We start from the raw sequence: 13,820 nt of genomic DNA on the forward strand, positions 1-13,820 counted from the left end.
AACTCTCTTGTGCAAATGCTATCAAAATGGAAAATGAGTGAGACATTGGTGGAAATGTAGCTGAGTGAATCCCTTTACATTTCTGGGACAGCGGAGCTTCTAATGCCATGTTCTCAGTATGAAACTGGCTGTTGGCATTTACCAATGTAAGAACTGCTGTACCTTTGTAAAGGGCTGTCATGCCAGGGACTTCATGTTTTGTGGCTATCAGTGGTATCTTTATCCCCTTGAGAAAGTAGGTTTTGGTGTCTTGACTATAACAGCAGAGCTGTTGAGATGCACAATAGTTCTCCCTCTTTCTTTCCATTCGATAATTGCACCTCTATCATACAGATCTGCGGTTTTTTAACATCTAACAAAGAATTTTCTTGAGATAAGGATGTAACTGCTTTGAAAGTAGTTATCTTTCTGTTTTTAATCTTAAAGCATGTAATTTAACTTTTTGAAACAGAAGAATGTAGTAGAAGGTAACATATTACTTTTCTTTATGCCATCCTTTGTAGAAATGACTTTTCTCCATGGGGATGGTAAATTTGATTCAGTATTTCATATCCAGGAATTATGAAATTGCTACATTGTAGTGTTTTTTCTATCAAGCCATATATTTTAATGGTAGTGCAAAGAGTACCCAGAAACACAAGAACACTACCACTACTGCTGTGCCTGGTGGAAAATGGCAAGCCACAGGGGTAAAAAAGGGAAAAAAATTGGATCAGACTTTGTTAGAAGCAATCTGTTGGCAGTATCAGAAAACAGGCTCTGTTTGGTACTAAAAAAAAACACAAAAACAAAAACAAAAGACAACCTTGCATTTAAAAAAGTTAAACAAAAGAAAAAAATACTAAACCTACTCTAATATTATTTCCCTTTCTGGCTTGAAACTGCATTCTCCTTTTTGTTGTTGAACCCAAAGGTTTAGATGTGTAGTAATGTGTGCTACTATATTTTATAATGCCTGCCATGATTAGGGGTTGAGTAAATTCATTAGATTTTTTTACATCTTGAACACTTTTTAGGTCCTTTTATCAGGATGGTTTGAGAACCGTCGTTGGCGCTGCTTCCCGTGTTGCTAAGGGTGTGGCTTGTAGGGTCGTGACATGCAGGATATGAGATTGGCTGGGAGTTTCTTCCATTATTCTATCTGTGGACACAAACCTCCTCAATCTGTTCAAAAAATAGTTAAATGAAGCCTTTTGTTATTGTGCTTCTCATGAGTTTTGTTCTGTTTGACCTTTGTTTATTTGTTAAACTTCAACTTTTGTCTTACATCAGGATTTGGTGGCTATGTTTATTTTTATTTGTTTTAGTCTAATTTTTACTTGCTCCTCTGAGTTTAGCTCAGTATATAAATCACCTGTCCATTTCTCAGCAGGACAATATCAATGCAATGACGTCTCATAGCCCAACAACAAGCACCATTGCGACAGCAGCATGACTGTGCCAAGAGTGTAAAAAAATAAATGAAAACATTAGCAATAGCGAAAAATAATAAGAAGCAGTCATAGGGCATGGCTAAATCACACAGTAAGCCTGTAGAAAAGCAAGAGAATCATATTGCTGACTGTGTCAATGAGGGAGTGTAGATGTACTACTAGTGATATACAAATGGCAAGAAGTAAGGACAGAATTAAAGAGAATAGACCACAAGATGAAAGAGAAAATTGTGCTCAAAAACAAGCAAGAGTCTCAGCTATATAAAAAAAAAAACCAAGATATCAAAACCCAAAACATTAACCAAAAGATGCAATTGAAATAATGTGTATTGCCTTGGACTCACACCATGACTAATCTCAGTTTGAAAATATGCACTGTGGTAACTGGTGGGGGAAAGTCATGAACCTGTAACATCTGGCACAGAAGTAATCACCATGCAATGTGAGCAAAATGGAGAGCTCATCTTAGTTAGCCACAAAGAGACCACCTTTGAATACTGCGACCAGAGTGCTTCCTTATTTCATCAGCCGATCTCTTTTTGTGTCAGCCCCCATCTTTTCTGCACAGTATCACCACTACATTACACCCATTCACAGTGGAAAATCCCATCCTTTTCGCCAAGGGTATTGTCATGGACTCAACACCACAAAGCATCTCAGTTTAAAGATTTGCACTGTAGTGACTGTTGGAGGTCAGCTACAAACCTGCAACATCTGGCTCAAAAGTGATTACCTTACAGAGTAAGCTAATTAGAAAGCGTCTCTAATTATGCCAGGGTTAGCTTGACAATGAAGATGGGATTTGCACTGTGGAAAGATGTAGTTTAGTGGTGATGCAGAAAAGGTGGAGGCTAACAGAAAAAGAGTTCAGCTAATGTCACCAGGAAACACTCCATTCACAGTGTTCAGATGTGATCTCTCTCTGGGGCTGACTAAAGTTCAAAATAGGAAGAAAATCTTAATATATATTCAAAATAAAACTCTATACATACACTGTAAACACCTTGGAGTTCATAACAGCAGGGAGACTTAGGGAATGGTAAGCTTTGCATGTGTGGGGCAATGGGGACAGAAGACAGAGATAGAAGTGTAAATGTGGTAGGAGAATACAAGATGTAGGAGTTTAGAAAGCAGTTTATAAAATAGATAATGAACAGAACATTTGAGTGCAATTTATGAGCCATTTATTAAAAATAGCGAGGGTTATCAGTAAAGTACACCAGATATACCTCAAAAGGAAACTCCTCAGTTACACAGGAAGATGTATGAACCAAAAGTAACTTTTAAAAACTGCCTCGTGTCAACCAAAAGCCAACCATCTTCTCACAGCATAGTCAGCTACTTCTCAATTTCACTACTTACCACTGCTGTTTTTCTTCTTTTTTAATTCCAGCAGGCCCCCAAGGCAGATGTGAAGGCCATAATGGCCAAATTCAACAATGCTAATGAAGGTGTTCCTGCCAGTCAGCTCAAACTCACCCCAACTCCTTTTCCAGGGGTTGCTTCAGGTCAAGTGAAGAAAGTTGTTTCTCCATTTCAGAAGACTGACTTCAATCAAGGAAACACAACTCTGAACACACAGCCAAAGCCGGTGTTTGTAAAGCCGCAAGGATCTTTGAGGCTGCATCAGGAAGGTAATAATGACAAGGATCCACCTTTTCCTAAACTGAAAGCGACCCAGATGAAATCTTTAGGCCAATCAGACGAAACCAAGCCTCTATTTCCTAAACAACCAATAAATATTAAAAATACAGAGCTAGTGAAAACTGATGAAACAAAGCCTGCTTTTCTCAAACCATCAACACTGAAGCCTGTGTCCAACAGCAACCTGTCAGAGAAAGAACCAAAACCAAACTTTCAAAAGACACCCTCTTCAGCTAAACCTCCTTGGGTGACCGAGAGTTCGCAGAATGAAGACAGCGGTACAAAGACTGTTCCAAAACCCAAGCCAAAAGTGGGCTCCTTCAAGATCAACAAAGAAACAGAAGAAGGAAGTCCTGGAACAGATTCTCAAGTAAAGCCTTATGGCGGCATCACTTTAAAACCGACAGTGAAGCCCATCGGACAAACAATTGTGATAGAGAAAAAAGAACAGACTGAAACAAATGAAAACAAAGCATCAAATCCCCGGGATGCTTTTCTTGCAAAACTAAATCAAGGAGCAAGTGGAGCCACAACAGGTGCAGCACTGAAGTCACCGGTGCATAAGCCTAATGTCGTTAAAAAAACATTTGGTCCAAACTTGGACAAAGAAAATGAAAAAAACAACAGTTCAGCTCCGAAACGCAAGACGTTGCCCCATAAATTAGCGATTGGAAATCCACCTACAAAACCCAATAGACCCCCATTTGTTAACTTGGAGCAACATAAAACAAACACCTCATTTAGCAGTTTAGGTAAGTCATTGTTATTTAAGTTACATTAAAAGTGTTAAATATTATTTCACTCTGTGTAGCTGGCTTGTTTACATTTGTATGATAGCACTAAGCCAGAAATGTTTCTAATTTTTTTTTTGTCATGTCAAGTAACCATCAGAACAGGATTAGTAAAATCATGACATTGATGTCCAATGTGAAAGATATCAGCCAATGTTTTTCCATTGCAGACCTGGAATCTATCAGCTTGGGCTCTAGAAATTGACTTCCTTCATTATGTCTTCTTTTTACAGAGTATGCCACATGGGGCCATATCTATAATCCAAAAACATTTATAATCTTATGAAAACTTTAGCCTGTTTCAGTTTTGTTGCTGATCACCATATGTGCCTTGTGTTAAGGTCACAAAGCGAGTTTGAAGTACTCTCTGTACATAATCTTGGTCATGAGTGAGGGAAGATCTGATTGTGGAAGTGATTGCTGTTTTTGCTACAGGGACACTAGGCTATACCTACACTTAGAGATTCCTGCTGTCCCCAAAATAGTTAGGTTTCTCTCAGGCAAACTCCATATGTCCCACTCTCTTAAATAGCCAATGTGTTCTGTACATCTCCATGTATCCCGACAGCATTTTCCACCCAATGTGTACCTCTCATTTTCATGTATCTTCCCCTAATAGTTCCTGCCATCCAACACAGGCATCTCTCAACTTGTAAGAGCCGATCTTCCTCTAATTTGGAGTGGCATTATTCTGCCCTGTGTCAACCTATAGATGTCCCTGTCTCTCCCAACATCTTGCCAAACGTGATGGAAAATACTGTAGGACTGTCCTTCAATCCAAAGTCTAGACTCAGGAGAGATGAAGTGAGGTCTCACTGAATGGAAGAAGGAAATGGAAGGTGAAAAGTGGCGTGCTTAGTGATTCTGTTGAGGAGATCAAAACATATCGCTGGGAAGACAAAGGTCGACAACTGTACTGAGTGTGGCATTCACTTTTCTTGTTATACTTCTGTTTCACTTAACATTTTACAGTCTGCCTTTAGTTAATCCTTTCCACTAAGTGTTACGGTATCAATCACACCATTTTTTAATATTGGTGGTCTTTCAGACCTTCTCTGCAAGGGCTCCACTCCTATTAGAACATCATTTATTTTCCCAAATTTTTTTAAGATGAAAATCTCTTGTTAAATTAAAGGCTTAAATTCATAAGCTTTTGTGGATCAGCATTGGACAGGCTGCTAAAAAAGTTTGTAATGTTAAGCAGTTCCCCATAAGCTTGCTAGACTACAAAATCAACTCTTCTGTTTTATAGTACTGCATAGTTTCTTAAAGATTACAGTTAGAGTTAATATTTCCTGTGCTGTGCATGTGCATGGGTCAAAAGTATGTGAGAGTGCATTTAAGAGACAAAAAAGTGTTATTACGAAACTAAAATGAATGCTTTCAGGATTGTCTTGTTGTAACTCAATAATAATGTATATAACACTTAGACTCAGTTATATTACAGTTTACATAATGGTTGCTCAGGTTAGTCTATGGAGAGCAGCTTTGGCTATTGGTATTAATTGCAAATAATCTTTGACTCATAGGTTCATTCTTGGCTATAACTGAACTCATCACTTCTTGTTTTTATATTTTCCTCTTTTTTAAATTTGCCTTCTGATACTGAATGCAGAATTATCTAGTGATGTGACACTTTGCAAAATTGTGTAATGAAGCTAAGAAACATTGATCCGCAACTGTGCATTTACTTTTCAGCTACTGTATTACATTAGAAGTTGGCTCTTGACAGGGCCACAAATTATGAAGGCTGCAAGTCAGGAATCAGTTGTGGGTGGGGTACCATGCTATTGTCAGACCACTCATCTGTATTGTAGCATCCACTTATAAGTGGTCAATTTAGAATTGCCAATTAACCACAGCTTTGTGATGCAGCATTCAAAACTGGAGTAAAATTCAGTCAATCACAGAAAATGGCCAAACCCCACATGGGCAGAGCATAAGTTGGGGTTTAAACCCAGGACTTTGAAGCTACAAGGTAGTAATACTAACCACTGTCCTATCCTATAATTCTTCTTTTGGTATGTATTAGTTACCTATATATTTTCCACTAGCATACCGTAGAAATCGAAAATTTGCCCTGTTACCAAACAAACCACACCACTTCCTTTGGTTGATCAGTTCACTGAACCAGATCGCTTAGTTGTAATTGCTACATAATGCATTTTAATTTATTCTCTGAGAATAAATATTTCATTCATGTGCATGTTTCCCGTTTTCATTCACTTCTTTACACTCACAGTAGCAACATGCTAATTTGGTCTGACTAGGCCTCCCTATCCTTAGGACATTCTTCATACCTCAGTGTGAAGCATGTCCTTGGTCTGCCCCTTCCACTTAACTGTGCCAAGGCAGCATTGTAAGTACATGATCAAACCACTTCAACCACCGATGTGATTCTACGCAAAGGGCTTTGTATTTCACTAAGCTCCTCATGTTGTCTGATGAAGCCAAGAGAACTAAATTATATATTACCTGAAAAAAAGCATATTTACAAGCCTTAAGCATTATACTAGATGAGACGCAAACTTTGCCTATACCTTGACATCATGTCCTATGAATCAGGGGTTCTCAAACTTGGTGCTATTAACCAAATGTAGCTACAGGTTTTTATTCCAACCAGCTTCTGTTTTTAATTGGACTCCTAGGCTATTTAAGTGAATTGTTATTTCCCAGATTTTATGTTTTAGGAACAACAAAGAAATTACAAAGCTAAGTTTGGTAAAAAAAAAATAAATATATATATATATTTCTGTTAATATATATATATATATATATATATCTGTTTATGATTTAAAATCATCTGTAGCTAGCAAAATGTTTGACCTGTTGATCTGAACTTTTGTACACATACTGTATACTACGTGACATCTACTATTCACTTTCAAGGTGATGATTGACCTCCAAGGTTATTCTTCTTTTTATTTTTATTTTATTTTATTGTAGAATCAACTCTCAGCAGCCACCAGCAGGGTGGCCGTGTGGCACATCTGCACGGGTGCCGTTCTCATCCCTGCCACCTCCGCCATCACTTCCTCTAGCTCTTCATATCTTAAATCATTCTTGAGGCAGATTGAATACTTAAGTGCCAACTTAAGTGAAAAATTAAGGAAAATGTACTAAGTAATTGCAATACAAACACTGACTTAATCAGTTTTAACGCGAAAAGATGGCGACGAAAGAAGAGAAGAAGTGGGTCACTAGGGTAGAGAAAAGAAGAGCTGCTCAGGAAGCACCAGGCGCATCAACCTCTGAGCAAACAAATGCTAAATGTACAGAGAAAGAAGATAAAAATTATGAATGCTCAAGTCAAGTTATTCACTGCATGTTATCATGCAGAACGCTGTTACTGGTTGTAACAAAGGCGCTATATAGGTGCCTGACCCGACACAGATGGACACGGAGGCACGTATAAAAAGCACAAAGACTTTATTTTTCTCTTCAGCTGTGGGACACGTCTTCCCCGTGCCACACAGCCCACACAGAATCCCAAAGCACAAGCACAAACACAAAACAATTCTCTTTCTTTCTTTTACCACCACTCCTCCTCAAGCTTAGTCTCCTTCCTCCCAACTCTGGCTCCTCGAGTGGTGGTGGCTGGGCCCTTTTATAGCCCACCTGGAAGCATTCCAGGTGATTGACCACCTGGTCCTGATTGCACTTCCATGTGGGGCTAAAGACTTGTCCAGCCGGGCTGTTGGAAGGAGACAGCACCCCCTAGTGGTCACCCCGGGCCCCAACCAAGCTGTGGAGGACTCCATCTCCCATGGAGCCCTGCGGGTGGTTGGGGAATCACTGCCGGCCAGGGAGGCTGCTACCAAGCGTCCCAGGTAGGTATTGGACTGGCCATGGTGGCTCCCCCGGAACATAAGAAGCAGGGGCGTCCCTGCCGAGCATGTGACCCAGCTGTCCTTCACATAGTATATATATATATATATATTCACCATCAAGTTGAAAGAAATCTGATGGATCTTCTTGGATCTGAGCATTAGCTATTGGAGAGACTCTCCATTCCAGATCCCCGGCGTAGGCTTTTCTAGTAAGGCTGAAGTATGTGGACTATATCTTCTGAAGATGTGTAGTCTTGATAGGGTTACCCATGGCAAACTGGTCTAAGATATTTAAGAGGTTGGGCTAGACAAAGAACATTCCATTAATAACCCTCATAATAGTCTCAGATAAATTAACAGTCATACTGTGATCCACTACTGTGGCCAGGTTAAGAAGAGAAGTTTGTCAATGAGCTTCTGGTGACAGGATGACCGACGTAGCCCAGTCAGGATAAGTTTAGAAAAACTGCATGGAGTTGCCATGTGGTCTCTCCACAAACAGGATGAAGGATGAAGGTTAGCTGAAATAATACTTGGACATGTAGCAAAGATGATACACATCTAGGAATAAACATATTGTAGCTATAGTCCAAGTGCCAAACACATGACAAAATTTATACATATATTTTTTAAAGAAACTAAGAAGCAACCATATTTTTTATGAAGAGATCAGTACCATCAAAGCCATAAAGTCAGCATGTCTATTTGAGCAAAAACTGAAGTCTTTGGGGAGAAAAGGGTATAGGTCAGCAAAAACGTTATTTGCTTAAATCAACTTTCCTAACCACTTAAGCTAGGTTCCTTTTCTTTATCACCGAAACAAACAACATACAACATAGATCTTTCTTGTGCCATATTTCAGTTGATGTCTCACTCTCTCAGGCAAACAGCTTCCTATATATTCCAGAGTCAGTTTCATGTAGTCCGTACTCCACATGCATCTCATACCTGGGTCTGCATGGCTACATTCACTTGTGTAACACCACATCTGGCACATTATTTCTTACCTTCCTTTTCATGCAACTCCAAACATTTGTTTTTACATTTTCCTCAATGAGAAAGCTATGGCCTCAGTTACTGCTTTCTTGGAGCTACATTATACTGAATGTTTCTCCAACTGGTGAGACATCTAATTATAAGATCAAAGGACCAAAACAGATACTGAAATTAAAAGTAAAACCAGCAAATAACAAGCATGTAAATGCACTCAAATGCAATTCAGGGATATACTAGGCCCATTTTAAAATTTATAAAAGGTCTGCATTTAAGTGTACAGTATGCTAGGTACCATTACTAGTACAATTTGACTGCATTGGTGTTTAAAAAAGTTTAAGTAAACCTACTCAAAACCTGCTTTAGAACTTCATTGACTAGTAGAGCATTGTCTCCCTCCTGACCTGCCTAGACTTCCCCCACCTACATTCAAGAGTATCTGGCTGTGCTCTGTCTCTGATCATGTGCGGCATTATAGAGCCTCTCCTCTGTACTCTGGGGGCTCTGGGAAAGGCAGAAGGCACTATCGTCTGAATGGGTGGCACATGTAATGATGTGATTGCTCTTACAATGAATAGTACCAGCCATATGAAACACTGCAGGTTCAGCCAGTTAGTTACCTTATCAACAATTCAACCACCATGTACATCACTGTCACATCAGTTCAAGCTAATTTGCCTCAAAATAAATGAGACAGGATGTTTGCCAGGCACATCTTGGCTGACTTGTACATTAATAGAATGTTACTGCTTATGGTTTAAAAAAGTGGCTTTGAGTCATCATTTAGCTGGTTTGGCTGCATTTCCCTGCTTGATCATTCCCCAGTTTGTTTGAAATGTTGCATACACATAGGTCAGTGTTGCCGTAAATATACGTATCTTCCCCTGTCAAGTTTTCTTTTATAATCTTTTATAAATCCTGGTGTTTGCATTGCAAAAAGAGCTTCAAAATGTGCATACGCAAGCTTAATAAATAAGGCCCCCGGACATTAGCCTAAATTGACTACATGACCATGTAGAGCTTGGGGACTGCTCCAGTGACTGCAGGTTTTCTTAATCTTCTTAATTAGTGACCAGTTTTTTCTGCTAAGTAACTTCTTTTGCCTTTGGTTTAATTAACTCGACTCAGGTCTCTTAGTTGTTTCTTTTTCTTTAATTAGCAGCCAAACAATAACGAGACACGAAACAAGCCCCCACATGACCAGCTCACCTACGCCTGTCTCACAATATCTGAAAGTAAAGAAAAGTGATGGTCTCAGTAAGGTTGATCTCTTGGGTCACCAAAACTTTTTGACGATGTTCTTAGAGAAAAACAGAAAATCAACAATTTTGGAAATGTCTACTGTGTCAGAATGAGAGTAGCAACAGGCTGTGGAATTAAACAACGGGGTTAATTACCAGCAAGAATTGGCTTCTCGTTAAGAAACTGGTTGGAGTGAAAGTGGTTTTTAGTTTGAAGTCCCAATATAGCTGATCATCTTTTGGTTTGTTTCACGTCTCATTTCTGTTTGGCTGTCATTTAATGAAGAAAAGAATCAATTCAGAGAACCGAATCCTTAAAAGCAGGGCTATTAAACTGAAGGGAAAAGAAGATAATTAGAATTGAAACGTAGTCACTGATAGGAAAAGGGTTAGAATGAAAACCTGCAGTCAGTGCAGCCCTCCAGGCCTGGAGTTTGACACCCGTGTGGTAGAGGCTCAATCAACACATTATGTAGCAATACATAGTCTAACGCGTCACTCTGGTGACATCTATCATCCTGTTTGAACTCTTAGGTTACCAGATATTGTGCCCTTCTGCCGTTAATCCAAGAACAGTTACTTCCAGTGATCATTACATGCAGTGCCAGTAGTAGCATTTTTGCTACTCTAGGCATAACTGTAAATGGCTGTTTCAAACCTCATATAATTATTGGAGTATTGTGGGCATTGTTATACATATATTTCATCGATGCTTTAACCTGGTGTTGTGTTGACTCCAAGTTTTTAGACGTTAGATCTTTAGTGTTTAAAACAATTCCATCTGTCTTCCACCCTCCCCTCCAAACATGCTTTTGCCACACTGGGCAACCACCTAATTCTCCTAAATGGTAGAGCCAGCCCTGCTTACATCCCAGAGAGACTGGCATCTTCATTGAAGTGGAACTAGTAGCCAAAATGGCAGGAACGTCCATTGCTTGTAAAAAATGATCTGATATAGTTCACAATTCTACGTCTACCTTTTCAATATAAGAGTATATCTCAGATATTCATTTAGAAAATATATTAATCATAATTTTCTTTTATATAACTATTGAATCTGGACTGCATTAAGTGCAGCAGATTTGAAGTGATTTTAGTAAGAGTTACAGATAATAATAAAAATAAATTTAAGAAATGTATTTTAAAAAGTGTACCACTTATTCATTTTAAGGCACATTGGAGAATTTGATCTGTTGACAATTTTCAGTTAAGCTTTCGGCTTTTTTATAAATTAAATGGATCAGTAGTTTTCAGAAAACCATTGAAAATGCACGCAGGGAATCATACATCACATAGCCTGGCAGGTTTTAGCATCACCACTACAGTTAAAAGTATCTGCTTGAACTGTGTGAAGAAATAAATGGGAGAAGATGATGACTTCACCAAGAATGTACCCCAGGTAGCAATTCCAATATGGGGCTGAAACATCATATATACGCAAAATGCATATTTTTATAAATTTCAGTAGCTGCGATAATTTAATAGTAACTAAGAAAATCTTATTTACAAGGTAGATTTTCAATTGTAGAACAAATCCATTTTTTTCGTTATGCAGTAAAGCACAGGTTAGTAGAATAATCCTGTCTTGTCTCTATGTCATACATGACTGCCTCTAATACTTTGACACCACAATAAGGCAGAATTTTGTCACATTTTTCAATGTACAGGGTGGACAACTTAGCAATCTAGTAAGACAGGAGACTAGTAGTTGCTCACCCATGTTGCAGCTATTCTCACATTTCCACCATAACCCTAAAACAGTTCAGTTTGGCCCAGTTGTTTTCAATTTAGTTGTATTCAGAAGAGCTCAGGAATTATTGTAAGAATTATACCTTGGGTACTTACACCATGTTAGCTCTGTGATGTCTACATCGGCTTTTGTATAGTAGACACCAGATCAATTAAGTTAAGTAACAGAAGCTTTTTCCTTCAGAGGCTTTTATTTGAGATTTTGTCAACTTAATTAAAAGAAAAAAAACAAAGAAATCCCAATGAAAACAAGAAAAAAAACCAGTCAAGATTCAAGGTCATACCTCAAGGGGTATCACCAGGAGAAAGATTTTTAATATAAAAATATGGCATTGCTGGTGCCTACACGTTAGGGGAGTAAGAATGGAGGAGTGGCACACTGTCAGCCATCCTTCAATATTTTGCAGGAAAAATAAGTATTTTCAACACAGTATGAATTTATTGTATATTGTTTGCATAGGACTTTGTGTTTATTTGGAGGAAGCCTGAACAGACATGTCCACCTTAACTAAGGTTATGTTGGTTGCATGCATATGAAATATAACAAACTAGTAACGGTTGTAACTTGACTTGAGCATTCATAGTTTTCATGCTTTTACTCTGTACTTTTAGCATTTGTTTGCTCAGAGGTTGATACAGTTGCTGCTTCCTGAGCAACTCTTCTTTTCTCCACCCTAGCAGCCTGCCTCTTCTCTCTTTTGACTGCATCTTTTTGTGTTAAAACTGATGAAGTCAGTGTTTGTGTTGCAATTACTTAGTATGTTTTCCTTCATTTTTCACTTAAACTGGCACTTAAGTCTTCAATCTGCCTCAAGAATGATTTAAGATATGAAGAGGGAGGTGAAGCGACGACGACGGAGGTAGGAAATGAGAATGGCCCCATACACATGGCTGAGAGATAGTTATACAATAAAATAAAATCAAAATAAAAAGAGGAATAACCTTGGAGGTCAATCATCACCTTGAAAGCGGATAGTAGACGTCATGTAGTATATGTGTACCAAATTTCAGGTCGATAGTTCAAACGGTTTGCGAGCACAACAGGTGATTTAAAATCCTGGACAAATATACAGCTATCGTTGTGTATTATATAAGAAGATACAATGTTATTGGAAAAGTTAAGAATTCCAGGTTTGAGAAGGTTTACTCATTCTAATGCAAAAGTACAACTACATGTTTTGAATTTACTGATAATTAAACATCAAAATCCTGTCCATCTTTTCCAAAAACATAGTAAAAGGATATGAAAAACAGTCTTCAGGAAACAATTGTGTCCAATATTGTAAAAAACAATTTATGAATCCAAGTTCTTTTTATTCATTTTTAATATGCATAGCTGTACTTATCAGTTTATCTCAAAATGTTATTGTTATAAAAAATGAAATACTATGGAATGAACATTTCAGAATATTGCTCTTATAAATCAAATAAAAAGCAGTAGTACCAGTAAGTTGTGCAGCTACTCCAACATGAAAATGAGATTCAAATTAATTTTGGTCAATTGCAAGCTGCACTTGCTTATTTCATATTTAGTTTCCCTCTGTAAGACTAGTTCCTGTCTTTTGACAGTTACTTAAGTGTTCAAACACCTCTTTGCAGGCGTTGAACAGAGCAACCTACTCTGTTTGCACAACCCTGCAAATGGCATTTCACGGCAAACCCTGTTCCTTCATCTGTTGGTTTACTGTTTGCAATTTTAAGCTAATGTGCTGTACAATATACTACTAAACACATCTATTGAGAAACCTTCTTCGGTACCACTTTAGAATAGGGGCTACCTCAGTGCATCTGTTAGTCAGTTACTGCAGTGTAACAGGACCTTAACAAATGCATTGTTTTATCTTAATGAGACTAACAAAATGCCAGTGTAGAGCAACAAGTGTCATTTACTGCTGTGTAAGAAGACCTTAACAAATGCTTTGCTTGTGATATGTAGAAAAAGGCGAGTAGCAGTTGTACTAAATAATGCCCTTAATACCTCAATTCTAAAGTGTTAATTAATTTTCTACTATTATTGTCAAGATTTGGGCTGTGCTTTACTCATGGCAACTCCTCCTGTTACGCTCCATTTAAGTCTACCTCTACAGCAGCTTTGTTCGTCACACCTTATGTAACAACTACTCTTGGCTTCCAGGTTTG

The 13,820-nt window shown here is 38.3% G+C and overlaps 1 protein-coding gene across 1 annotated transcript in view; it reads left to right on the forward strand.

The window, feature by feature from the left end:
* LOC120528704 (FYN-binding protein 1-like) overlaps positions 1–13,820 on the forward strand; it is a 101,893-nt gene that overhangs the window by 13,328 nt on the left and 74,745 nt on the right. Inside the window, exon 2 of the mRNA XM_039752860.1 lies at positions 2,827–3,829. Within this exon, the coding sequence (XP_039608794.1) occupies positions 2,827–3,829 (1,003 nt within the window). The remainder of the gene's footprint in view (positions 1–2,826; positions 3,830–13,820) is intronic.

This window comes from Polypterus senegalus, chromosome 4, assembly GCF_016835505.1.
Source record: "Polypterus senegalus isolate Bchr_013 chromosome 4, ASM1683550v1, whole genome shotgun sequence".
Classification (NCBI taxonomy): domain Eukaryota; kingdom Metazoa; phylum Chordata; class Cladistia; order Polypteriformes; family Polypteridae; genus Polypterus; species Polypterus senegalus.